The 26095-nt window shown below is 43.3% G+C and overlaps 1 protein-coding gene across 2 annotated transcripts in view; it reads left to right on the top strand.

Moving 5' to 3' along the window:
• Positions 1–22757, top strand: part of CCND2 (cyclin D2) — a 43671-nt gene extending 20914 nt beyond the window's left edge. The window contains exons 5-6 of one of the 2 annotated variants that reach the window (XR_005934207.1): positions 13749–16633; positions 22748–22757. Coding sequence is in view for 1 of the 2 variants with exons in the window: in XM_030040558.1 (XP_029896418.1) it covers positions 13749–13904 (156 nt within the window). In the remaining variant the exon portion in view is untranslated. Of the gene's footprint in view, positions 1–13748; positions 17925–22747 lie in introns of those variants that run through there. The other variant, XM_030040558.1, reaches the window with a different exon arrangement.
• The last annotated feature ends 3338 nt before the right edge of the window (positions 22758–26095 follow it).

Below are 26095 nucleotides of genomic sequence, written 5' to 3'. Positions count from 1 at the left end.
CCAAACAACAAAGAACTCTTAACATTTTACTGGTCACATCTCCTCTCCAAGAGTCTGTCGGCACTGGGTAGAGACAAGCTTTCTTCCTTTGCTCCTGGTCTCAGCCCACAGCAGCACAGACTGCAGAGGAGAGTCTACTCAGTCCCCAAGTCAGACCACACTTGGGACAAAAGGAGTTTCTGGATAATTTAATCACCAAAAAATTTAAGTCTTTGCAGAAGTTAGAGGTGCTGTCATTTTTTCAAGTTGTTTCCATTGTTGTGGCAGAGGTAGCCTTAACTCAGAGTCTGTCTCCTGCAAGCTTTGAAGTCTTGGCCCAACCAAAGGTGGCCAGAATTTTTAAGTTGGGCAAAATAGTGTATTTGTCATTAGCCAGCTATTTGGAAATGGGAGAAATATTTTGGTAGAAACTTTCTCCGTGACTTTTGCATTGGAAAAATGCAAAAGGGCCCAGGACTGGAAACTTGCATGCCACATCTTAAACCTTGAGAGGGAGATAAGTAACTCAAAATGGAATCTCGGAGAAGTACGGCGCAGGCTTAGCAATAGGTAGTAGTATCAGCCTCATCTGTAAAGTGTATTGTTGGAAAAAATGTACTGGCTAGATTGTGTAAGAGTTAGCCCAAGGCTGTATTAATGAAGAGTAAAGACTATTGTAATATATTTTACTCTGGGACTTAATTAAAGTTGAATGAACAGCTTCAGTTCTCTCACTTCCTAATTTCTGGTGCCTGAGAGCTTGTTCGTGCAGCGACACAATTAATTCATCATCACTGTGTGAATGATTTTGTTTTCAAAGAGGCGGTTAGGGAAGAGGAAGAAATGAGAGCTCCTAGGCTTCAGGAGCATCATGCGGTGGAAAAGTGAGGGAACTCACAGAAATTACAGTTCTGCAGAGGAAAAAACTTCTCGCCCCCCCTGCCTCCTGGTAGCCCACAGGAAATGGCAGAGCTGGGGGAGAATCCTTCCTGAGCGGAGGGTCCCGGGGGCTTCTGCTTTTTCTCTTGGAGTGTGTGATTGCTAAGCATGGAGACAGATGATGGGACTTCCTGACTGGCTTTTCAAAAAATGTCATTGTCTGAGGTGAAGCATGAAAAATTTCAGCTTCAAAGTTGCAAGTATATGAAAATAAGAGAATGGTAATGAAATCCTGATGCAACTTAACTGCAATGAGCTTTTCTGAACTTTTACTGTTTTATAATGATAATTTGAGGGTGCTATCTGTTTGCTAGGAAATAGCAGCATAAACCAGGAGGCTGAAATCAATGGAGTTATTTTAGATTTACACTGGTGTAACTGAGACCGGAGTTTGACATTTAGTGCTATAATGTTTTTAATGGATGTTTCATTAAGAATTAGACCAAGAATATGTTATTAATAAACAGCATTTAATTTCGAACCCGGCTGTTGGGTAAGCAAACAACCAACACACGAGTGTTTCTTTCAAAAACACATCGGTGTCAGCTATCCTTGTGTGAATCCAAAGCAGTGCTCCAGACTGCAGACAAGATCGTACAAGGAATCCTGCCAGTGTCATTCTAGGGGTAACAGTTTTTTCTGATAAATAGCTGCCCTGGGCCATTTGGTGAAGGTTGAATCACAGTCTGAAGAGACAGTGACAACGAGGCCATGCAAACCTCGGTTTCATTACTCCTTCCACCTATGAAAATAAACACCAGGGAGCTACTCTTGGAGAAGCTGAGAAGCTCAGCAGCCTTATGGGTAGTGAAAGTAGCTCTGTGTGGTATATCTGAATTGCCTTTTCTGATCATTATTGTCCCAAAGAGTCGTTAAGAACTAGTCCCTCGCAGCTTCACACAGCTCTGCAGGATGGGGATTGCATGTTCTGATCTATTTTGCTGCCAGAGGGTGGGAACATTTCCTTTGCTGTTGCTTGAAGACGAGAGGAGAGGTTGGTGGGCAAAGAGTTAATAGACCTACTCACAGGAAGCCGCTGAGCTCCCTGTGCATCTCTTGGTGGGTCATTGCAATGGAAAAATAAACAACTCGGGAAGTCAGGAATTTCCATAGCATCCCAGACCAGCACTCCAGTGCACGCAGTATCCTGTCCCTGGTGGAGCCAGATGCTTCAGAGGAGGATACGAGCATCCCCGCTGTGTACAATTACGGGATGTGAGGAAGTATAGCTGAATGGGTAGGGCACATTTTAAGACCTTGCAATCAATATTCTGCTTTGCCGCAGACCTGTCTTGGGCAAATCTATCTCCTCACCTCCTGGAAGAGCAGCTGTCAGTTCAGTGTGTCAGCTCACTAGCCGTGGGTCTGGAAACCGCCTCTCTGGCCATGCCTGGCAGCGTTGTCATAAATCATGTGCGGGGCATGCATCCCCTGGCCTGGTTACTGCTTGCATCTCCCTTGAGTCTGTCCTGAGCCCTTCCATTCTCTGGTACCCCAGATCTCCGTGAGGAGAAATACATAAGGTTTCTGAGGAGCTCAAGAAACTACTGCAGGGATAGGTAGATGAGGTCTTTACCTGTTACAGAGCACCTTGGACCAGAATTTTATAGGCTAAAATCAGTGAGAATTAGGCACACAACTAAGCTTTAAAGATAACCCTACTTTGAGCAGAAGGTTGTGTTAGGTGACCTCCAGAGGTTCCTTCCAACCTCTTTCTATGAGGCTGAGTGCACTGAAACGTAGAAACAATTATCTCATATTAAAAATGTGTGCAGGCTTACATCATTGACAAAAGCTGGTGAGGTTAGATCCCAAATTAAGCTGGTTAGTAGCTGTTTGTGTAATAAACTCTGTAGCACCATAGTAGCCAGAACGGCTGGCTAGGTTCACTCTGTGTGATAGTGAGGGTTGTATGTGCACATAAGAAGCATCTTCTTCCTAGAGCCCAGCTCTGAAGGTTGCATCCGGACAAAAGGAGTTGTCCTCCCCAGCATCAGCAGCCGGGGAAGGGTTTTCAGGCAGAGCCAACACATAAGCTTGTACGTGGGCACAAGTCCTTTTTAAAAGTCTGTTTCCAGATGGGAACTTGTGTGTATTGATTGGTTTTGAAAATCTGAAGCATGTTTAAGAGCCTGAGGTAGAAAGAAAAAAGGAACCAAGCTTTCCTTAAAGTCTTGTCGGAACAGCTGGCTGTGAGCCCTTGAAAATGTGGAGTCAGGCTGTTCGGAAGACCAGGTCCATAATAAATTGCATTTAAAATATCTCCACTTAAATGTGCTACATATGTCAGTGCTGGGATTTTTTTTTTTTCCCCCAAGGTCTGAAAAGTCCCTTCATAAAGATCCCTGCAAATTTCTGCACAGAAACAATGTTCAGAACCACCAGGCTCAGGAACTCAGTTTCTGTTGAGCAGCAGTATAAAATCATGGAAATCTATCTTGAATGGATAGCATTTGAACATTGTCCCTATGGCACATACACCATTTATCCCCTCCTTTGTAGTGTTTAGGGCCTGTGGTTTTGGAACCAAGTAACAGGACTCGCTGTATCTTATCCTGCCTTATTTGTTGCAGACCGCATTTTGTATGCAAGGAAACAACAGACAAAATAGCCTCCAAAAGAAAGGAAGAATGAGATAGTTTCCTAAGTTGTCTTTGCCTGAGTTGGCAGCTGCTCCGCTTCATTCAGCTTTTTGTTCCCCAGTGAGTGCTGTGCGTGTGTAGCAACAATGGGGTGATGCAGTTACACCGCGGGCTCATGGCGGAGTTCCGTCAGATCCATTCATAAATACAGCCTCGGCCGGCGCGCCGAGGAAGCCAGGCCCCCCGAGGAACCGGCTCCGCAGCCCAAGCATCGCCGCCGGAGTTGCTCATGGGCCGGCGATAGATAGTCTGGTCAGAGACTTGCCTCTGACCTCCGGTGGGGAATCCTTGCTTGGCTCATACAGCTTTGTAAAACGCAGGCGGGTTGTCACAGCTTTTTTAAAATCCTGTTTTTCAATAAATGCTCGTGGCACTTACTACAGCAGGGTAAATTCACAGCTTTTCACCATTGCAAAGTATACCTTGTTAAGACAGGGATTATCAGCTTGAAATCCCAAATCACGTTAAGCAGGGAGTATAATTTCAGGCATGGCATCTGCCCCTGGATCACCCTGCCAGTGTTTTGGCTTCACTCTCACTTTTTCCAGTTCTGAAAACATTGTTCTCTCCTGTTGCTATGAGAAATACCCACACGAGCAACAGGAAACCAACAAACTGACTGTTGAAGCAAACAGTGGAACTGAATCTAGAAAGTACACTGTTGAAAGTGCTGAAAAGACCGAAAAATTGCAGAGAAAAATGTGCCATCTTTCAGATGCTTGATGTTAGTCATCTTATATATTGCATTATTACAATAATGTAGCAATAGTAAGTGGAGAAATTCTGGCATAGATGAATTTTATTTTTTTAAAGTGAGATGTCCTCATTAGTCTGCATGAAATGCCCTTTGGAACAGTAAATCACTATTTTCTGTACTTGCAGATGGAAAAAGAGAGACAGACACTTATCTGTAATTGATGCTCTTTGTTACAGTAGCAGAAATAGACACATTTAGGAGGGAGAATATTTCTGTTTTTAAACTACATCCATTAGATGTGAGATCACTGAGATACAGTATGTGTAGTAAATGGGCATGATATTCCCACAGCAGCTTTTCAGGCTCTTGTTTTGGAGAACGTCGGCAAGCTAAAGGCCAGCGCTCGGCACACGAAGGCCCTGCTTTGGGAAGGAATCCCTGTTTATGTCAACAATGAAGCATGTGCTTTGGAGAGGTTTGAATTGGGGCTTAAATGTGAACCAGCGGAGGAATCCTGCCGTCTTTTGTATTTAGGAGTACAGATGACACGTTCCATGCTGGAATTTATGTAAATCCCAACTCTGTAATGCATGTCTGATGGCTGCTTTCTTAGATTATCCAAGCAATGCATACATGACCGGTGAACAGTATTGTCACTTCAAATATTTCCAGCATCCCTTCCATTTATCATATCAGGTCCCGCACCTAAAAAAAGTCCTTTTCTGATTTCCCTTTTGCAATTAGTTTTAAGAAAGAGGAAGAGATTGGGGCTGTTAACAGTTATTTGTGAAGTAATTAATGTATATGCGGAAAACCAACCACCCTTTAACACAAAAACGCCAGAAGGCTTTTGCAGCATTCCCAGCTTTGGGACTTTGAGCACTCAGCAAAGCACCCAGGGTGTGGATCCAGGCTCCTAAGTCTCGTCAGGAAATACAGGACCATCAAGAAGTATCTGGTAGAGTTACAGCTCAGTATTTTGCATCGTTCGTATGCATATGTTATGTACTACAACAGCCCTACTGTTACTCTTTTGCTGCTGGTTGTAAAGGAGAGTAGGGTTTGGCTTTTGAAAGCCCTTGAGAAACATCCCACTCAGTCACTGAGCGGGATTGTCCTCAGCCTTGGCGTTGCAAAGGATTTCATCAGTCTGCCTCGCCGGTGGCTTGAGCTCGGCGCAGCTCGGGCTGTGGTAGCGATGGCGGGTGTGCCGATCCCTGCCGACTTTCCTGGGGTTGCCAAGCTGAGAGCTCTTTGGCAACTGGACGTCCATACGTCCCAAGCAGGGCTCTGAGATACGGTGTCACTTCTCTTCGGTCGTTTCTCACTGGTCTGATCAAAGCTGTTTAACTGGCTCAGGCTTTGGCTGGTGCTGGTCTTATTTATTCTGTGGTTGATGATGCACAAGACCTCACCATAAAGCTAAGATCTTGTCAAGGTTTAATAGATATTTAAATTTAACAGAATTAAAATGGAGCCTTGTTAAACAGTAGATTTGCAGTCTTTGGTTTCTTCCTTAAATGCTGCCATAATGCATTTTCTCTGGACACTGGTATTCCCAAATGAGTGCCATCTTGGATGGGCAAAAGCTGGGTGGCTGCAAGGCTCAGACCAGTTTCCGTGTACCTAGGCATTTCCCTAAATCTAGTTTTTGATAAACAAACAAACATTAGGAGGTTCGCTGGGGCAAGTTTTCTTATTTCTTCTCCCAGGCAAGATCAAAACTGAGATGCAAAAGGGGAATCTAAAAATGACGATACAAAAAGCACTGTGTCCTGAGGCACTGTGGAAGAGACCAGAGCTAAGTCCATCACTTCTGCACAGCATCCCTCATTGCCTGCCGGAGTCAGTGAGCGGCGGAGCTGTGGTGGTTGCTGGCACAAGGAGCGCACGGTCCGGCAGACCTGGGTGTTACGGGACCAGGATGGATCCACGGGTGCGCTATCGTTTCTGGGCCCTGCCTGGCTGTGAAATGAATCTGGTGGTTTTAATCTGTTTTACAGTGGTTGTCATTGTGGGAGTAGGTGCAATAAATACACAGCCGCAGTTCCCTTACAGTTACAGAAGCTCTGGATGGATTCAAAATGGAGAAAGAGAGAAAAGATGCGTGGCTGAAATAGTTTACCTTCTTGTGATAGCCCTCCACTATCAGCATTTGAGAGGAGTGATCTTTTTCTTTGTGGAGAAGGTGATGCACTGCTGCTCAGTTGCTGCGGGATCCGATGCAGAGACCATTGTCCTCTGAAAGGTACCATCTATCAGCTTCAGTTTGGATGGGGTGCCAAGGAAGACTTCAAAATGGCTAGATAAAGTCTATGGCGGAAATCCAAGCCAAGTTACTAAAACAGCTATAAAATGATGTCTTTTCAAGATCCCCCCCTTTTTCTTTTTCTTTTTCTTTTTCTTTTTCTTTTTCTTTTTCTTTTTCTTTTTCTTTTTCTTTTTCTTTTTCTTTTTCTTTTTCTTTTTCTTTCTTTTTCTTTTTCTTTTTTTCTCTTTTTCTTCTTTTTCTTTTTCTTCTTTTTCTTTTTCTTTTTCTTTTTCTTTTTCTTCTTTTTCATTTATCAGTCCAGTCATGATCTTTCAAGATGGAAAGGATGTCTTGTACCTGTTTAACTTAGTAAAACTGGGGTGACAGGCTGCATGGGTCACGATGAGGTGGTCCTGGAGCTCGGAGCAGTCAGGACTGAAAATCCCAGTGATGACCAGTGCAAAGCGAGAGCATGTTGGTTGAGTTGAGTGGGATGCCTCCCCTAATAGCTTGCCAATGCATTATAAACATCAGTTTAAAACTGGAAGCTGGGGAGCAGTATAGGGCATATATATCATAGAGGTGTTGAAAAGTTTGAGGAAATGAGTTATGTATAATATTCTGCAGGACCTTTCCTAGTGCTTGTGCTTTCTTTCAAGATTGTCATGCATGGAAGTTGAAATCCTTAATTGGTATTGACTTAAATAAGTAGATCCTCCTTCTAGTCATTTTCACTGCCAGCATTTCCATCACAGCCACGAGGGTAGTCCTCATTGGACACAGAAAAGCATTGCTTTTCCTTCAAATGCATTTCAAGTGTGCTAGTAAAATCACCCAGGGATGAAAAAGTTTCAGGAAAAAAAAAAAAAAAAAACAAGAAACCCCAAAGTTAATTGCCTTTTTAGTTCTGTACATGCTGAAGTAAAAATAAAACTATGGAATGGAAAGTACCTGAACTATTTTAATCATTAAAACTACTAGACCATATAGAAGAATGGGGAAGTTGATCCATGTGACACACACTTTAAAAACTTTTTTATAAAAACAACAAAGGCAACCCTACAATATTCTGAAGGAATGGCCCAGTCCCTGTATTGCAAAATCTAAGGCCATTACTTCAGTGCCCTATAGTGTTCTTTCAAGAAAGATTTGCTGAAAATAGTGCAATTCATACTTTTTTTTTCTTTGATAGGTTTTTTAAAGCTTTAATTTTCTCTTGTCAGTGGTATCTGGAGCTTGCAAAATGAAAGTCCACCAGTAAAATATGTACACATGCTGCAGCAAATCCACATGAAACTTGGAGGAGTTAAAAATACTGCCTCATGGGAATGCCAGGCTGTTTGTCCTGATAGGGTTTTTGTAGTTTTTGTATTGTGTCACTTAACTCTAGATTGACAGAAAGTTCCAGTGAAGCAAACAGAAGTGATAGCCCCATCTATGAAACAAGCCACTTGCTGTATCCCACTATGGCAATTGGGCTAAGAAGATACTCAGAATAAATTCATTATTTTCCTTTCACCTGTGAGATTACCATCCAGCTGGTGTACTTCATATATCTTAAAGCTAGTTGCAGACTGAGACAGTGCTTCAAGTGCACAGCAAAGGTGGTTTTAGGATTTTTCATATAAGAGTACAAGCACTTTGCTCCCATGTCACATTGGCCAGGTGTAAACTTCTGCCAATTCCAGTTTATTAAAAAAGCCATTGACAGGTTTAGGTGGCATCTCATCTGGCATAAAAACACATTGCTCAAATCTGTCCACAGCACTCTGACATTGTTCTGTGCCAGGTATCATCCGTTGTCCCGCAGCTACCACGGTGAGTAAAAACCCATCGTGTGACCTGAACACCTCAGCAGAAACGGTGGTGTGGGCCTGTGTGGGATCTTCAGCAAACCAGGATGGCTGGCGGATCGGGTAGTACGCAGAGCCAGGATTAACGATTGCACAGCCTCAGGTAGACGAGTTTGTTATATCTCCCATCATCAGTACTGGGGAGTCTGGGCTGCATCTGCTGGTGTGTTCCAGCTCGTTTTGCTGCATGACTGAGGTTCACTCATGAATCTAGCATTGGGGATTTTTTTCTTACTAGATTTTGATTGTAGAATGGGACAACCTGCAAAATAAAGGTTTCACCATTTTTGGTTTGTGCTGGCCAGGCAGTTTTGGCTCCTGGGTGGATGCTTCATAGACAAGACTAATTAAACAGAAGGTATTACTCAGACTAATAAAAAAACTGAGTTTTAGTATGCAAATAGCAACACTTTTGGGGGAAGCTATTTCATGCTGAATGCAACATGCTGGTTATTTTACCATAGTCATCTTTGTTTTAAAGAATTCAGTGGTACACTATTTAAAGTTCAAAATGTAAGTGTAGACCAGAGCTAATACATGACAGAAATAATACATCAGTGGCCTGTGGATCCCTGTGTGAAATAAAATCCGTGCAAACTGTGACAATTCCAGTCTGGGCCCCTTCATTGGTTTTATGTACAAAATGGAGACATCAGAAATTACCCATTTCTCTATAGGATTACCTGAAGATTTTAGCCTCTTCATACATTAAATGGAGCATCATATTGACCATCAGAAGTTTGTATAATAATGGTGTAAATGAACATATATGAGGGTGTTTAGAAACAGACAAAGTTGGCTCCAAATACTCAAGCCTTATGTTCTGTGTGTCACCACCCTTCCTTCCACAGGCCTGGCTGCAAGGAAATTGCCTCATTAAGCTCTCCAGTCTGAAGCTGCTTGTAAAAAATCTGGCTTATTTTCAGAAGGACATACTATTTTGAAATTGTGCACCACTGTGCTTTAACAGAAGAGATTCTTACATCCCCCAAAAAAGTGCATTATGAATATTGTCTGTTACAGGAGTCTCCAAACTGGTGCTCCTGGTCTTTCTTCCATTTGAAAATGCCTTGACCCTTGAAGTGACTTGGTGCCATTGCCCTCTCACAAACAGGTGAATGCTGACAATGGACCTAAAACCCGCCCAAGCTAATAACAGGGGATTTTCTTTATCCGAGTTTCTGATAGCTTTTGCCAGATAGGTACTTTGGAAGGAAGGCCGAGGAATTTGTCCAGCTCCCATTGTTAAACAAGCAGTTCTGGTATTAGGAAATCACTAAGCCCCCAGTAATACAAGAGCAATCCCCAGCTATTTAAAACCTTTACCTGATTAAACAAAAGTACATATTCTTACTTAAAAAGATCAGCTTTTCCAGCAGCAGCAGGAAAGTGGCAACAGACAGAGAAGCCCTTCTCCTTACCTTTTGCTAAAAGGAAAGGAAGAACCTCATGAGGTGAGGAAGGTTAAATTTTGCTTATCTGTCCTGCATCTCATCACTAGAAAATCCACTGTGCTCACATTTTATTGCATCTTCAAAGGCATTTGCCTCGGTCTGTCACTTTGGAGGCTTCCTGCTCTGCGCCGAGCAAGCTCAGACACTAAAGCTTCCCTTCTCGACAGGAGCAGGAGGCCAGCAGGCAGCAGCCCCAGCCGATGGGAGCGCAAGGGGGGACGGGCTGCTGCCCAGTGCTCTGCCTGCCAGTTTAGGCATACCCTCCTCCATCAAACCCCAGCTATAATGAAGCCTATGCATGAACCATGTGTTTGGTGACTCTGCGTTTTTTTGATTAACCTCCTGCTGGCACGGTTGCTACATGAGGAGTTTTGCAGCATGGGGTGCTGGGAAAAGCAGCGGGCGCTGGTGTGAGGATGGAGATGGAGATGGGGATGCAGCCCAACATGGGTCTACCCAGGGCCACAGCCTGGGCACTGGGATGAGCTGGTGTCCTGTCTTGGGGCAGGGGAAGCAGTGACCAGGCACACCAAGACCAGCATTTTCCAACACAGCCTGCCTGCTGTTTCTCTTGAGTGGTCATTTCTTTAGTACACCAATAATCCCTGCATCCCACTGAGTTGACTCGACATTTGAGGTGCTCCGTGTTTCTGAGCCCCAGGGTTATTCACTGGTTGCAAATGATAGCAACTATGCACTGGCTGTGGCAATGCAGTGGTGGTGCCCATGAGATACCTTTGATCTTCCAGGAGCATCGCTGCTCACAGAGCGTCAGGATGAATTACAGGAGTGACCGAAACCAGGGCATGACCTGGAGGTGGCTACAGAGAGCTCAGGGTGACCTCTGCAATGCGTCTGACGCAGGAGTTGTTCCAGTGTATGGCCGAGGACTGGTGTGACCAAGAGCAGGTTGCAGCACTCCCTTGCTGTATTGTGGGCTACACTGGTGCCTGCTGGAGCTCACGAGCAGCATGCAGTGCTCTGTGAGACAAGGAGCCTATGGCCAGTCACCTGAATTCAGTGTTTGGTGCTCCCCAGGCCATCTTGAACAAACCCTCTGTGTCCCAGCTTCCTTTGGCATCATGCTTCATTTGCATTCTGGCTCTGCAGCAGTGGTATGGCACATAGGTACCATTTTTCCTATAACCTGGTTTCCAGAGGAGGGAAACGGGGGTGCCTGGACTGGCAGGGGACTGCCGTGCACCCCCGCAGGGACCCTCCTGTGCTCGGCTGGGCTTAGATGCAGACAGGGATGGTGGTTGCCTTCCTCCAAAGCACAGAACTCCTCGACCGTAAGGGCTCTGAATGAATGCAGTATGCAGTTTTCTGAGCTGTGTATTTTGCTAACCTTGGGCTGCATTTCTTGAAGATATCAAAAGGTATCTGATCCCCCCCTCCATGTTCCATGCCCAATTCTAATTATACTTCTCAAAAAAATAAAACAGTTGGAAACTTTGCTTAAGAGCTGGCTAATGTTGGTAAAATCACCTGCTTTCCGTAACCCTTTCCTTGGACATAGCAGCACTTTTTTTGTTGTGGTTTCTCCCCTTCCATAAAAAAGCCAGCCTGAGGCAGAGGGCAGAGCGTGGGAAAGTTTAGCTCCAGTGACTGAGACTTGGGAAAGTTGCTAGCAGTGAGAAGCATTGCTTACAGCGGAGCTGCACTGGGGTAGGTACAGTATGGCTACAAGCCAGTTAACTTGACCACAGCTCCTTTTTCAGCAGCAGTCCCGCAGTCCCACAGTCCCTGGCTCTCAAGACAAAAGGTGAACGTGGGGAAGGCTCGGTCTGCCCGCCACACGCACACAACGTTGCAGCAGAGGTTTTTCATGTCACCATGCCCTGTACCCTTGTTTCACAGGGGTGTTACTCACCATGCTGAGGGAACAAACTCCTGAGTCAGATTGCTCACGGGTAGCCCAGATACTCAGGGGATTTCAGTGACATCTCTCTCTGGCTTTAGCTGGTGTGATCCACATCACTGTGAATATTTTTGTCTCTAAAACAGCTAGCATCTCATCCAACCCCTTTTTTCTGGGTCAGTTTGAAAAGCCATCCCTCACGGCCTCTCTTTGGCAGATGCACCTTCAGAGCAGGGCAGTTTCACGACAAGGAGAGGACATGATTTTGCAGCTAGCAGCTGCTGGCTAGTAGCCAAGAAAAATGGGTGTTTGTGACCCACCGGAGCTAGTTGCGTGCATCATGAACGTCAGTGTCGTCAGCAGAACAGATAGTCTGCATTTGATGTGTTTTCCCAGCCTGGCTAGGATGACAAATTGAACCTGCATACATGAATATTTCAAGCTCTCCTGAATAACCTGGTATTGCATGGAGAAAGTGGGCATTGTTGGTCAGCGCCCAGCTCCGCAGCGTTGCAGTCGCGTTGCATACTCAGTTCCCGAGCCGACACAGGCGCCCGTGGGACGCCGGGGAGGTCAGTGCCCAGCTCTGTTCTTCAGCTACCCTGCCTGGAAGTGGGAGTGGCAATACCGGGTCTCACCACCCCTGCCAGGGCTCTGGTTAAAATACTGTGCTGTAAAACTCCTTGCTACCAAAATCTGCGTTTCTCTGAAGTCTTTGGGAGAGACCCAGCTCTCACACAGACTGAGGCTTCAGTGAGTTTACAGTATCAGTACCTTTTCCCATATTGTAGGACGACTCCACAGGGCTGCTTTTAGAGAAACCCATTTATCATAGCACCACCTGCCCACCTACACAGTGTTGTACTAATACTCTCAACAGTCCCAGCATGCTGCACATAATTGTGTTTATACAGTCATGGCTTGGGTTTTCTTTTTCAGTTTTGGCTATAACCAAGTGTTTGTCAATGTTCTCTCACACTTTTTTTTTTTTTTTTTAAATACCCATATTATTTGGTCTTCCATCATATTATCAAGAATGTGGAACATCCTGTAATATTTTAATAGCTGTCGTCTCATTGCTGTGTCTGGTTTAAGTGGGGGGGATCCTTCGCATTTGTTTATTTATACTTCATGTTCATTGCAGGACTCCTAATGTACAGGGCTCCCAAATCTGTGTTGCTGTACTGTATCCTGCTCTTTCTCCAAGTGTTGTGTAGTGTAATTTGTAATGTATTGGACTCTGAGGCCTGGCTGTGCATTTTTGACTTAGATCTTTTTCTAGTAGCTGTCCTTGCTTCAATGTCTTCTGTGAATTATTGCCAATAACTGTTCCTCGGGCTGTTAAAATAGTCCTGCTCTCAGAGTGAAGGTGTGGGAGCATGTCCTACACCTCCTCCTCCTCCTCCTCCTCCTCAGCTGCTGAAATCACTTTTCTTCTCTGGAATGCACTCAGAGAATGATAACTTGGCTGCATGTTTGGGGCTGCATTGTTTGTTCCCCTTCTGTGAATTTTCACAGATAAACGGACCATGCTTTTGCCTTGGGGACCCAAATGCATGACTGATAAAAACTCAGCAACAGAGCACTGCGCTTTTTCAGGGACCTCAAAACTTCTCCTTCACTTTGATTTACCATCAATTTGCTTGATGGTAAAACTGAAGTGCCTCTGTCTGTGTGACTTTGGTATAGCACATGTCAGTTATTTCAAAGAATGCAGCTTTTTTGTAGTGAAGACCCACCCAAGTCACTTCACCCTGGGTAGGAGGATGCAGATATTCATATACCCCGCCCTTTGTTTTTTGCAACGCTTTGGGTTCCTGCTCAAGAAGACCACACAAATGAGCAAGACCAGGTAAAATATTAAGATTTGGAGAGTCTAATGAATATGGCATTAGCATTGTTTAACCCAGGGGGTTTGTACACAGTGGTTACCTGTGAGAATTCAAGGTCGTTTTCTGTCACAGCAGGTGCTCCTCAGGAACACCAGATTGATGCTCTTCCAACTTCTACTATCTCAGTAAGAAAAAAAAGACTATCTCCACTAACAATTCAATTTGCTTTCTGTCCTCTAGGACTGCCTTAAAGCTTGTCAAGAACAGATCGAGGCGGTGCTAGTAAACAGCCTTAGGCAAGTCCGGCAGCAGCAACAGCAAAGCAATCCTTCTAAGACGGTGGACGAACTGGACCAGGCCAGCACTCCCACAGATGTGAGAGATATCAACCTGTGAGGACATCGGCACAGAAAGTCACGCTTGCTCCCCCCAGCCCTTTTATTTTTGTTATTATTTTTAGAGTGAATTTTTTTTTTTTTAATCTGCTCCCACATAGAACGTATTTAAAGCTCTTTTAGGTAAAAAAAAAAAAAATACAAAAACTGAATAATGAAAAAAAAAAAAAAAAGCATTTGGTGCCTGTGTTGTTCTACAGAAGGGAATCCCACAATATATTTGGTAACTGCTATTTGATTATGTATCAGTGATATTAAATGCTTATAAAAGCATACAAAGTAGCTAGATAAATGTAAGCCTGCATTTGTGGGAACAAAGTAGAGTATACTTGTCTGTGTATTATGACCTAGTGCATACACCCCTTTTTTAGATTTAAGAAAGGAATCGTGTGTGCGATTTTATGGCTTGACTAGATTGCAAAGCAATAGAATAAGGGGTTTAGGGCAAAGTGGGAAAAGATCCCTGAAGCAATTGAACCATTTTGAATGCAGAAGAGATTTGCTGATCTGTCACCTCTGTTATTAGTCAGAAGTGTTTGTTGGATCTCTGTATGTTAGTTGTGTTTACTCTTGCTGTCTGTGGTAGCTGCTACCTAAGAAAGAAGATGCTTTATTTTGCCAGCCGGAAGAGCAGGTGGTTTTTTTGTTCGTTTGTTTGGTTTTTTTGGTTTATTTTTCTTTTTTTTTTTTCTCAAATTCCCCTCTCCCCTCTTGACTTTTTCTACTTTTCCTTCAGAAATGGTTCATTCTAAACACAGCAGCATCTTTGGCATAAGGGCAATTCCGTTTACCCAACTGTGGGCCAAGCCAAAGTTATCGAGTGTTCACATTAGATGGGGGAAATGCACCAATTAATTCCGACCAGTTGGCTAATCAGACCACCTCCGACCTTTGGATTGCAAGATGCGGTGGATCGTCTGTGAAAAGCATTATAGTCCTTTACAGTGCTAATGCTTCACATCAATGTTAACTTTTGGCAGCTCCTTAGCTTGGCCGTAAAGACATTTAAATGATGCTCTGTCCATCTTCCTTTTTAACATAACCTCACTGTGTTAAAGAAGATGAGATTTGGTTTGATCCCTCTTCTACCTACCCATCTTCCCCCACCGCCCCCGCACACTTTTTCAGCATTTCATTAACTTTATTGATCCACAGTGAGTGTTTTTATAAACCATTTCATTCGAAAAGCACTTTGAAAATTGTTCCTAAGGGATTAAATGAGATGGTTTATGACGATTTTGCTGAGCAAAAAAAAAAAAAAAAAAAGAAAAGAAAAAAAAAGAAAAGAAAAAAAAAGAAGAAGTCACAAAAGCAAAGCATATAGCTTTTTATAGTCAATATTTTCCAGTATCTGGTGTACTTGGTTAGTTGCGGTGTTGCTGGAAATACCAACACCTGCTTCAAATGACATTCCTGTCATGACATTCCGGATAAAAGCCTGACAATTTGTATTGTTCAGTGTCCCAGAAGGATCTTAATACAACCTGCATGCTTATCTATGGACAACGAAAGAAAATTGCAAAAGACACAAGTGGTAAACATCAAGGTGTGTGACTTGGAGTTTTATTACAAAGGTGTATTCAGTGTACTTGAATTTATTTTTCTGCTCCATCTGTAACGAAGAGGCATTTAGATGGCAAAGGAGTTGGAGCAACTTTTTTTTTTTTTTTTTTTTTGCACAATTGTATTAACAGTTTGCAAATATACAGTATGAAGCTGTTGGTTGAAATGTTAATGTTTGCATTTTTAAGACAAAAATCCAGAAAGAACATGCTACTTCGAAGAATATTATATGAATGGACTCAGCCGTATTTGGCTAGATGAGGGTAGAAAATGGAGTAAGATTCTAAGGTTTTGTTGTTTTTTTGGTTTTTGGGGGTTTTTTGGTTTTGGTTTTTTTTTTTTTTTGCGCTGCTAAGAAGCTATGATTTGTTTCATTCTTATTCACATTAACAGTACTTAGCTGTATTGTTTCACTGAGTGTGCTGCTATTTTATAAACATTTTTATAATATATTATTTTACTGCTTAAATTTCAAATCCTGAAGTAGATGGTTAAGTGGAGATATGATGAGTTCTTTGATTTACTGGAAATGCCCTGTACAGTTTTTTTTTTTCCTAATAGCGTGTTCATGATTATTTTTTTTATTTTATTTTATTTTTTCCTTCTTTCTTTTTTTTTTTTTTAAACTTCCTTTCTTCCTGATCACATCCTGCAAAGACGGTATACTTACCTCAGGTTTACTGGACAAAATAGAAATGGTTCCCATTTTCACAATACCTCACAACGTGACAGTTTGGTTTTTCCCCGGGGCCCGTGCTCCGGCCGTGCCAGGGAGAGGTTGCAGGCAACCGGGGCGCTGGCTCCCTTTCGGTCTTCGGTATCCTTTTCATAGTGGAAAAAATGCATTGACTCTCCGCCGGCGGCTTTGCCGGAGCAGGTCCGTGTTTCCCAAAACCAGTGGTGGGGACAGCCTCGCTCTCGCCACCGTCAGCCTCCCGCCTTGATGTTCCACGTTGGGAGCACCCGAAGTTCAGCGACGGTGTCTCTCCTGGAGGAAAAAAAATAAATAGTTAATTTTGTGGAAGCAAGACTCCGGAGCCGCGTGCGGCGTGTATGTGGCAGATCAGATCATTCCCTGACAGCCCTCCTACGTTAGCAAACGTGGCTTCGCGGGGTGGCGTGCCAGAGGGTCCCCAGGCGGTGGGATGACCTCTCCGCGCAGCGAGCGTGGGCACCGCGTCCATCGCGTTGGCGTGGTTTGCTCCCCTCCGTGCCGTAGGTCGCGTGTAGGCAGGAGTAGTGTTGAGGGCGCCTGCCCCCGCTCTTCGTCCCACCTCCTGCGGTGCCCCAGTCCCACACGAGGATCCCCTCCTGCAGTATCGTCCCCCCAGGGCTCCGCGGCGCTGACGGGGAAGGGGGGTGAGGTCCGGGGAAGGGAGGCGAGGTCTGCCACCGAGGTCGGCTCCTCGCGCGGCGGTCGGAGTTGCGCTGGAAGGGGCAGCGCCGTCCGGCAGCCCTGGTCGCTTGCAGGGACCCGGTCGCCGCCGGGGGCAAGAGTGTCCTCGGCTGCAGTGGTGTACTCAAAAAATACTAACCGTCTGGTTACGCCCGGAGGCGTACTGTATTTGAAGTCTGGAAAACCTAGAACTTGAGCGTTTTCACAGTAGCATTCAAAATAAAAATACTGCATAGTACTCCTTTTTAACAGACATTAAAGAAAAAATGTATACTATTATATTGCAAATGAGGTGTGAGATTTTTTTCCCCTGGATTGCAGAAATCATAAACCTTCCTACTGATTAATTCAAAAAAATGTGTTGCTGATTATACCTTCACAAGTGCCAAAGGATTGGCACAACTGCTAAAAGCGTTTCTCTCTCAGCTTCCTATTGATGGTACTTTGATGATCTTCCCCTCCCTCCCATTACTGTAGCATAGGAGCACCTCCTAATCAATTTATTTATATTCCCAACATGCTTGTGAAAGAGAAGAATACTGTTAATACCATTTTAATGTCAATGATTTATGCTTGAATAATTGGACAGCTCTTAATTACTTAACAAACCACCTGGCCACTGGATTTTTTCCACTATGTTTATTACCATGTTCTCATGTACCTCAGAAATCACTCTTGGTTGCACAGTTTCTGTTCTCAAACTTTTTTTTTTTTTTTTTTTTTTGGCTTTATCGAGTGTGATGCCATATCAAGTCAACGTTATTCTCTCACAATGTGCTCTTTAAGAGGTGTGGATGTTTATATGGTCAGGGGATGCTAGAAAGTGCGGTAGTAGACATGATCAGTGTAAACAAAAGTATTTAGAAAGTATGCGAGGTTGTTTTCGATGGATAAGACTCTGATACAGTGTAGTCTTGATTACCTTTTAAAAGGTCTTCTTTGTTCAGTGTTGTCATTTTTGTTAATAACCTGTTGTTTTGACTAGTTTAAAGATGGTTCTAAGAAAAGTGTTTTGGCGGGATTAGGTATGCTGTATGGACAATAAACTCACCTTGACCTAAATTTGCCTGTCTTGGTTTTATTCATTCAGTGTGAAGGTGGTGCAAAAGAAGATGTGATCAGAGAAGCCTCTGATCTAGACAGATGGTGTTAGCAGGCATATAAAACGTCAACTGTTGAATGCTGCAGTCACAGAACAAGTTTTCCTGTAAAACGTAGCTCGTTGCCTACTCAGTAGCCAAATTCTGGCATGTTTCTTCTGTGAAACGATCCTGTGAGATTTAAGGAGAACAAAGTCCTAAAAACAGTGAGTTGCTGGATCAAGACATTTCATGGAAATTAAATTGAGCTGGTGGAAGAGTCTTCGTAAGTACACGGGAGTGCACATTTTTGCAACTAAGTGAAATATTATTTAAGTCTCCACTTGGTTATTTGTGGCATTTAAATGGTACTGCAAAAATTATGTTGTTTTTCTTTCTATAAGCTTTGGGCAAACTGTGAGTAAAAGGAGGGGGCTCTGTGGTGAAGCCAGCGGGACGAAGTGAGCCTCCACGCGCCGAGTCTCCTTCCTCAGCCTGCGGCCAGGAGGTGGGATGCTCACCCTCTCCCGCTTCCACCTCTCCTGCTTGTAGATGCTTTGCTGTGAAGTGACCGACCTCCCGTGTGATGCGCTTGGCCTGTCCTCAGCATCTCTGCTCCTCCACTGCCATCCAGTAGCAGTCTTCTACTGAATTTCAGGCCTTTGAGCGCCCCTGGGGAGAGCAAAGAGGCACCAAAGAATGAAGAAGAGGTATTTGGGCAGACACACTGGGGAAAAAGTAACACTGTCATAAAGGGAATAATACAGCCAAAAACAGAGAAGAGAAATGAAAGAAGGAAAAACGGAAAAAAAACCCAACCAAGATACAACGAACAGGGAGAAGGAAATATACTCAAAAGGAAAAACACTTGTTGCTAAAATGAAGAAATACACGAGCAAAAATAAATACATATGAACAAACAGAAAAGAAGTTATGGATGGGGTAGGAAATACGAACTAAATCGTGAGGTTCTGAGTCAGGAGATACAGGTCTTTCTAGCCATAATCACACAACTTTGGGACCTGTGGCTTCAGGCAAAGTCTCGTAAGACTTCCCTGCAAAGTGACCTGTGAGCTCACAGGTTTTCTGCACCAAGGGTAGAGATTTTAAAGCATAATGAGTCCGAATGTTCCTCTGGCCACCATTTAACAACATGACCAGCAATCTGCAGCATTTTGTAGGTGTAACTTAGAGCCTGTGAAGAACTGGAACTTGTGAGGGTTGTTCTTACACCTTCCATTTGTGGTTTAAACCTCAAAGGGGTGCTCTCTGGCCTAATTTCATGTTTTAGGGGATTAATTCCTTTCCCACTATAACATCACCAATAGTCCTCCTGGATGTGCTCTGCGGCTTTGTGTTTTAAAAGGGTTTACTAAATCTAGATGTAGCAGAAGAGAGATTTTCTGTTGTGGTTTAAGTAAAGGTATGTTTTCAGAATTAGTGGATATAGGGCGCAGAAGCTAAAATTGAAATTAATTGGACACCAGCCTGTTCCCTTCCTTTAAAGAAAGCTGGCTGAGTGTTGAGAAGCCACATACAATAGGGTTAAGTTCCATTATTATGTGGCCTGTGAAACCATTTTGTATTGTTGTCGTCTTACCATCTGCAAACAATCTCTGCCCACCACAATCCTATACTTTACATAAGGACAGCCTGAGGATTTTAAGGAGGGGCAACATAGCAAAATCATGCTTTAAAACAACTGCATGCTGGACTTTTGTGTTTAAGAAAATTTCCAAGGCAAAGGAAAGAAAGCTTTAGCACTGAGATTCCAGCAAAAAAAAACCCGAACCACACAATCGCTTGGTGTTTCCAATCTCAGTATACGAGTTAGATTATGTTTTATTTTATATTTCCCCAAATCTTTCTGTAGGGACTAGAAATGCAGTTTATCTTTCTAAGCAGGGGATTTTCCTTTGTTTTCAAAGAAGGTATCCTTAATGCTCGTTTCAGGAGTCTTTTCAAACACTTCTAGTGCAATTGCTATATTTTTTAATTTGTCCATGAACTATGTAGCCACTCTTCATTCTGTGCTGCTCTAAAAAAGCAAAATTCCCTACAAATCTCATGCAACCAGCACAAGCAGAATGAAATTCTATCCCTGCTGAAGACAGTGGGAACTGTGCTGTTGACTTCTAATAGATTTAATAATTTTCCCACCAAGTCCAGTTCGTTCTTGCCTCATACTGTAAATTACTAGTCACATCAATAAATGTAAAGCTGATGTAAAGGCAGGTAGAATTTCTGCTAAGTCTGGCCAAGTAATTTCCTTTTTTTCAGCAGGAAAAGTCAGGATTTAGCTGCCAAGAGGTATGAGAGGTGTGGAGTCTGTCTTTCTCAATATGGAGTTAACCCTTGAGCATTACATCGGTGCTTCATCCTATTAAAATCAGCACACGGGCCTCCCTAGGTCACCAAAGCTCGCTCTCTGCAGTCACAGCCCATCAGTCATCCATACTCTGCCTGGAAGGATGCATAAATGACAAGCGCTTTCAAAGATACCGTAAATGGAATGTCCCGTGGGCAGGCAGGGGGAGAGACAAAGCATGCACTATCACATGGACTGCTTAATGGTAACGTAGATAATAAGGTACAAAAAGGTGTATTTTAATCTTACATTTCATGGGGAGGAAACAGGCCAGGAAAGCATATGGCTTTGCTCATGCAGGAGACTCTATTGCTGATATACTTTCACAGCCTTCTGCAGTCCCTTGGAGGCATAAACATAAGAGTAGTTGCATTCAGTTTTTGGAGAATTGTATTAGAGCCTTCTCTGTGCTCTTTGCAAATCGAAGCCAGCCAGCTGGCACAAAGGGAAACAGGCTATGCTCTACTTCTTTGCCCCCCACAGCACACTGAATCATTTCTCCCAATTAAGGGAAAGTTTATTTTAAAAAGACTTCGGGGATCCCTTTAGATCTTTGGAGAAAGCTAGCTGTACCATGTTTACTTTGTACCTCCTTGAAATATTAACCCCCACACACATACACTCTGTCATTTTTCTTAATATAATGATTTATTTAAAAGGGTTCCCAAAGGTGATTTGTATTTCGGCTGTGTGCAGCCGCAGGGGCACAGGTACCACAATATTTTTATACCAGTAGGAGTGTGTGGCAGCTGATGTTACTGCTGATGCTGCCAGGGGACGACAGTGAAAATGGTGGGGGTCTCAGTACGGATACTTGTCAGGGGAAACGTCAGGCCAGCGCTCAGCATGGGCTTCAGGTGCACTGGGAGGAAGGGCATCCCTCGGTAGCGGATTCATTAAATCAAGACCTGTTAGGCTTACAAGTTCAGGTGAGTAAAGCTGAGGTATGAGCTCCGTATGCAGTATGTCTGGCTTGAGGGGCTGCTCTGAGTTCTGCTGCAACCTGGTGGAGAGAGATAAAGGAGCTGATGGAAAGCACAGTAAGAAAAGAAAAGGAAAATAAAAAGGGGAAAATGTCTGTCTCCTTAAACGTCTGTCCTTCTGTGGAAATGATGTGGTGATAGCTCTGTCTTGTTATTGAGTTTTCTCTAAAAATAAACTGGGATGTTATTTGAGCTCTTCCAAAATGCAACATGCAGAAAGTACAAGAAGAATTAGGACAGAGCAGTGAAGGAGAGAGAGAAAGGTCAGCAGACTGGCTGCGTTCGGGACTGCGGCTCCTCAGATTACTTGGTAATGCTTCTTAGAGCAAAAACTCTGGTTCATCTGGCAGGAGACTAGCAAGCATCCCTGAAGAGCATTAGATTGACCTTTCTGATGACTAGGGTTTTCAGAAGTTGAACAAAACTGCAAGTGGGACATAACCGGCTGGAGGATGAAGAATGAATTCAGGATTGTTACCCAGCACACCCAAATAAAAATTTCTCTCAATTTTTCCAGCTTCCTCATGTTCAACCTCTTTGCTTCTCCAAGAAGTTTTTTATTTCAATTTCTTTGGGTTTGCCTCTTACACGCGACAAAGTATTGATCTTTCTGGAGTGCCCTGACAGTATTTAGTTTCCCAAGTTTAGGTATTAAGGTTTGGCCTAATGTTATAGAACTTTGCAACAGAAACTCATAAAATTTGGATGTGATTCTGCTTGATGGCTAGCAGCACCAGAACAAAAGATTAAATATGTAATCAAAGTGAAACGCAAAGCTTGTTGAATGGGAACTGACTAAAATTGAACTGTAAAACCCGAGGGTGCAGACTGCAGGAGGACCGCTAGATGCCGGTAATGTAATTCCTACAGCTGCAGCTACTCCTGGAGGTCCTCCAGGAGCTGCCTGGGGTTTCCTAACCTCTCGGAAAGTAAAATGTTTAACTGAACCTTCTCACTTCTCCCACAGCTCACCTGAATGCCTTCATCAACAGAAAGCCTGCAGCCATGACTTGAACTTTTACACATGGGGGGGTTGGCCAAATCGGTCCGAAGCGCCGTTGCAGGAGCAGGGAAGGTTTTCCGTTCAGCCGGACAGTCACAAGGGGCTGGCTCTGCTCCTGTTTGCAGCTGGTATATCACCCTGAAAACCATCTTAAAAATAATTGAACACTTCCCTAAAGTTACTTTTCCATGAAGGCAATTGATGTAGCTGCCGCAAAAGGTATTGCACAACCGTGTTCTCCAGCCCGTTCAATTCGATAACCGGACACAGCATAATCTCTGTGCTTGGATTTGACCAAGTTATGAATTTCTTCATGCCAGCACACCCTTTAGAGGCATACCACGTAGGGAGAGGAGTGGGGGAGGAAAAAAACTGAATAAATTCATCCTAGGTTTCTGCTGGGCTGGTGTACTTGTAAGAGCAGGAAGCAAGGTCAGATCCTGAATGACAAGTGGGCTGCAGGGAATATAGTCCAGCTGATGATTCCAGTTTTGTGTTCCTAATTGCCAACTGCTGTTTCATGGAGACTAGATAACCTGCCCTGGATTGATGATATTGTCCGATGTTCGTGATATGCGATACATATCATGATGAATTTATTAGATTTGAGTTTAATTTTTATTAGAATAAAATTTTCTCATTCAAAAATTTTTAATTTCCAGCTCCACAAAGGCTTTTTCTTCCTAAGATGACTTCCTCAAAATACTATTCCTCATCTGATAAGGACATCTACATCAATATTCCTAATCTGATGAGGAATAGTGCTCGTGTTAGCAGTTGTGCTTTATAAACACTTTGTTTCAATGGGTCAGTTTAAAAAAATAGGCTTATGAACACGGACTGCCATGATGTGCTACAGCAGATGAGAGAAATTACTGAGGAGGAAGAAATGAAAAATCACAATGTTAATGCTCAGGAAAAAATGTGCACATGCTATGAAGATGAAGAAGACAGGAGCAAAGGTAAGAGGACTAAACAATGGAAAAGGGAAAGATGATCTAGTAGCCAAACCACAAGGCTGTAAGTCAGAAGCTGCAGGCCTTTTGAGCTGTTTTCTCACACACCCAAACTCTGTGACTTCAAAGTCCCTTTAAAACTTTGCCTGAAGGGCTGTCACTTTTGCAAAGGGACCTGTATCAAAACACGCACTTAGAGGAATATAGACACACTAGCAGTGTTGGCTCGTATTTGTTTCTTGTCCTTCTAAAACATGCTTGAAACACAGCTGGGGTCTTATCATTGTAGCAAAACACAGTTGTTTTTAATGGTGATACAATAGAAATAGGTCAGAGCTGAGTCATTTGGCACTGGCTCGTTTAGAGGCTAGACGTGTCACTAGTCTCACCCTTTGAAAATGTCAGTTCTGAAAGCTGTGGAGCAGAGGCACTGCAGAAATACAAGGTTATGATGCCACACTGCCAAAGGAAGATAAACAGGGAATGAAACAGACCCAGTGTTGCATTAAATATTTAATTTAGCATCTGTTTTAAACTGCTATCAAATTAAACAATTTACGTTTTCGTCTTCATGTAGAATGTGTCTGGTGTTAAAGCACAAACCAGTTTCAAAGTTAGGTCAGACCTCTGGGCAACCCAGAAGAATTTCTCTGATTTTTAGATAACATTTATTCCATCTGGTTGTGAAATCCTAAAGGATATACACTCAGCTATCTGACCAACTAATATTTTGGTTAATCAGAATGTCTGTAATTCATAAAACTTCAGCTTTCTAAGGGGAAAAGGGTGATTTGCAGTCACTTCTGTTACTTTGTCCATTTTACCAGCAGTAATTTCATAATGCTATTATTTAATAATAGCAGTGGGCTCATTGCTCTCATTGTCTATTAGAAATCACCATTAGCAAAATGATTAAAATATTAATTTTAAATGCTATTTTCTTAGTTCCTGTGTACAATTATATCTCCTTGGATATTTTTGTTTACCCTTAAGTGACTTTCCCATTTATTTCCTTGCCTTTTGCAACCATAAAATATGTATTACGTGTTACTGTACTCTACATCAATAACACAGTGATGATTTGACCAAATTTTTATGGTTAATTTCCTAAAATATCAATCATTTTGAATCCTTAGCATTTCTGGCCAGCAGGACCTTTCCTGAGGTGAATGTTGTATTTCTGTGTTGAAGAAAACATCTTCTATGCCGTATCCTTGCAGCCTGCCGAGATTTACATGTGTTTTTTATGAATCTGCAAAAACAGGAAGTGGGGAAGGAACAGCAAAATAAATTTCTACTTTTGTAAGACTTTTTTTTTTTCTTTTCTTTTTCACTTTCACTAGGGAAAGTAAGAGTCTGAATGTCAAATCCTAGCAACTGAAGGAAGAATCCCCTTACTCACCCAGCAAGTAATGCATAGGCAACAGGAGTGTGAACTACAAAATGCAGATGTGTCTTGTATCTTCCCACAAATGCTGTCAGCTGGCCCAGGAAGAACACTGCCAGGCAAAAGAGGAGAGCGGATTTATTGTATCTAGCTCAGACGTCAGCTTTACTCCTGAGTTTGAAAACACCACTGTGATATAGAGAGCGTGTAGGTGGTAGGTTTGTTTTTCTCGCTCCCCCACAACTCCCCCTAACTCTTGTCTCTGTTATTTCCCAAGTACGATGGTGGCTGCGGAGCAAAAAGTGGCCTCTGTCCAACAAACCAATCTGCAACAGCCTTAATATGAAGCTCACCCATCCCAGGACTATGGAACCCAAAACAGTATTCCACCCATCTCCCATCTAGATCCCAGAAGCTGAAATGATTTGGGTAAATAGGACCTGAAGAAGATGACAATCAGTGCCATTTATCAGAAAATATATGGAGGCTCTGCACTTCTGCTGTGCAGGACCAGCATGGCCCCCGCTGGTTGTGGATGCCTAAAGCACACGCTGCTTTGCCTCTGAAACCGTTGCTTCAAAACGGCTCCCATCTTTGCCAATGATTTCTCAGGGGTGTGATTTGACTTCCAAGACTTTTAATCGACTCGTAATCAGTGTAATTTATCCAACTATTGATATTACTCTGAGCAAAGCCCTGTTACCGATCAGTGTTCTTACTTAATTTAGTCGACCTAACAAGACTGAATGTCATCAAATATTATGTCTTCCGCAATGTGGTAAACTTACTCAAGTCTCCTGTCATAGAATCATGAGATTATGTGAAAACTAGAGTTTTAAGGTGAAAGCCATCTGGTGATAATTGTAAGTTAAGAACATAGAACCATTTAGGTTGGAAAAGACCTTTAAGATCATCGAGTCCAGCCGTTAGCACTACCAAGTCCCCCGCTAAACCATGTCCCTAAGCACCACATCTACATGGCTTTTAAATACCTCCAGGGATGGTGACTCAACCACATCCCTGGGCAGCCTGCTCCAGTGCTTGACAACCCGTTCGGCAAAGAAATTTTTCCTAATATCCAACCTAAACCTCCCCTGGTGCAACCTGAGGCCGTTTCCTCTTGTTCTATCACTTGTTACTTGGGAGAAGAGACCAACACCCACCTCGCTACAACCTCCTTTCAGGTAATTGTAGAGAGCGGTAAGGTCTCCCTCCCTTCAGCCTCCTTTTCTCCAGGCTAAACAACCCCAGTTCCCTCCGCCGCTCCTCACAGGACTTGTTCTCAATGTGTGCCTTAAAAAAAAAACAACCCTTAAACCTTAAAAAACCGCGCTTTTTTTTTTTTTTTGGGGGGGGGGGGGGGGGTGTTGTGTGTGAAACGCACCGGACCTGAATTTCCCGCCAATCCACCACAGCGACGCCTCCACACGCACGAGACAGACACCCCCCCTGAGCGG

This window comes from Aquila chrysaetos, chromosome 17 (genome assembly GCF_900496995.4).
Source record: "Aquila chrysaetos chrysaetos chromosome 17, bAquChr1.4, whole genome shotgun sequence".
Lineage (NCBI taxonomy): Eukaryota > Metazoa > Chordata > Aves > Accipitriformes > Accipitridae > Aquila > Aquila chrysaetos.
This window is presented reverse-complemented; position numbering and strand designations above follow the sequence as displayed.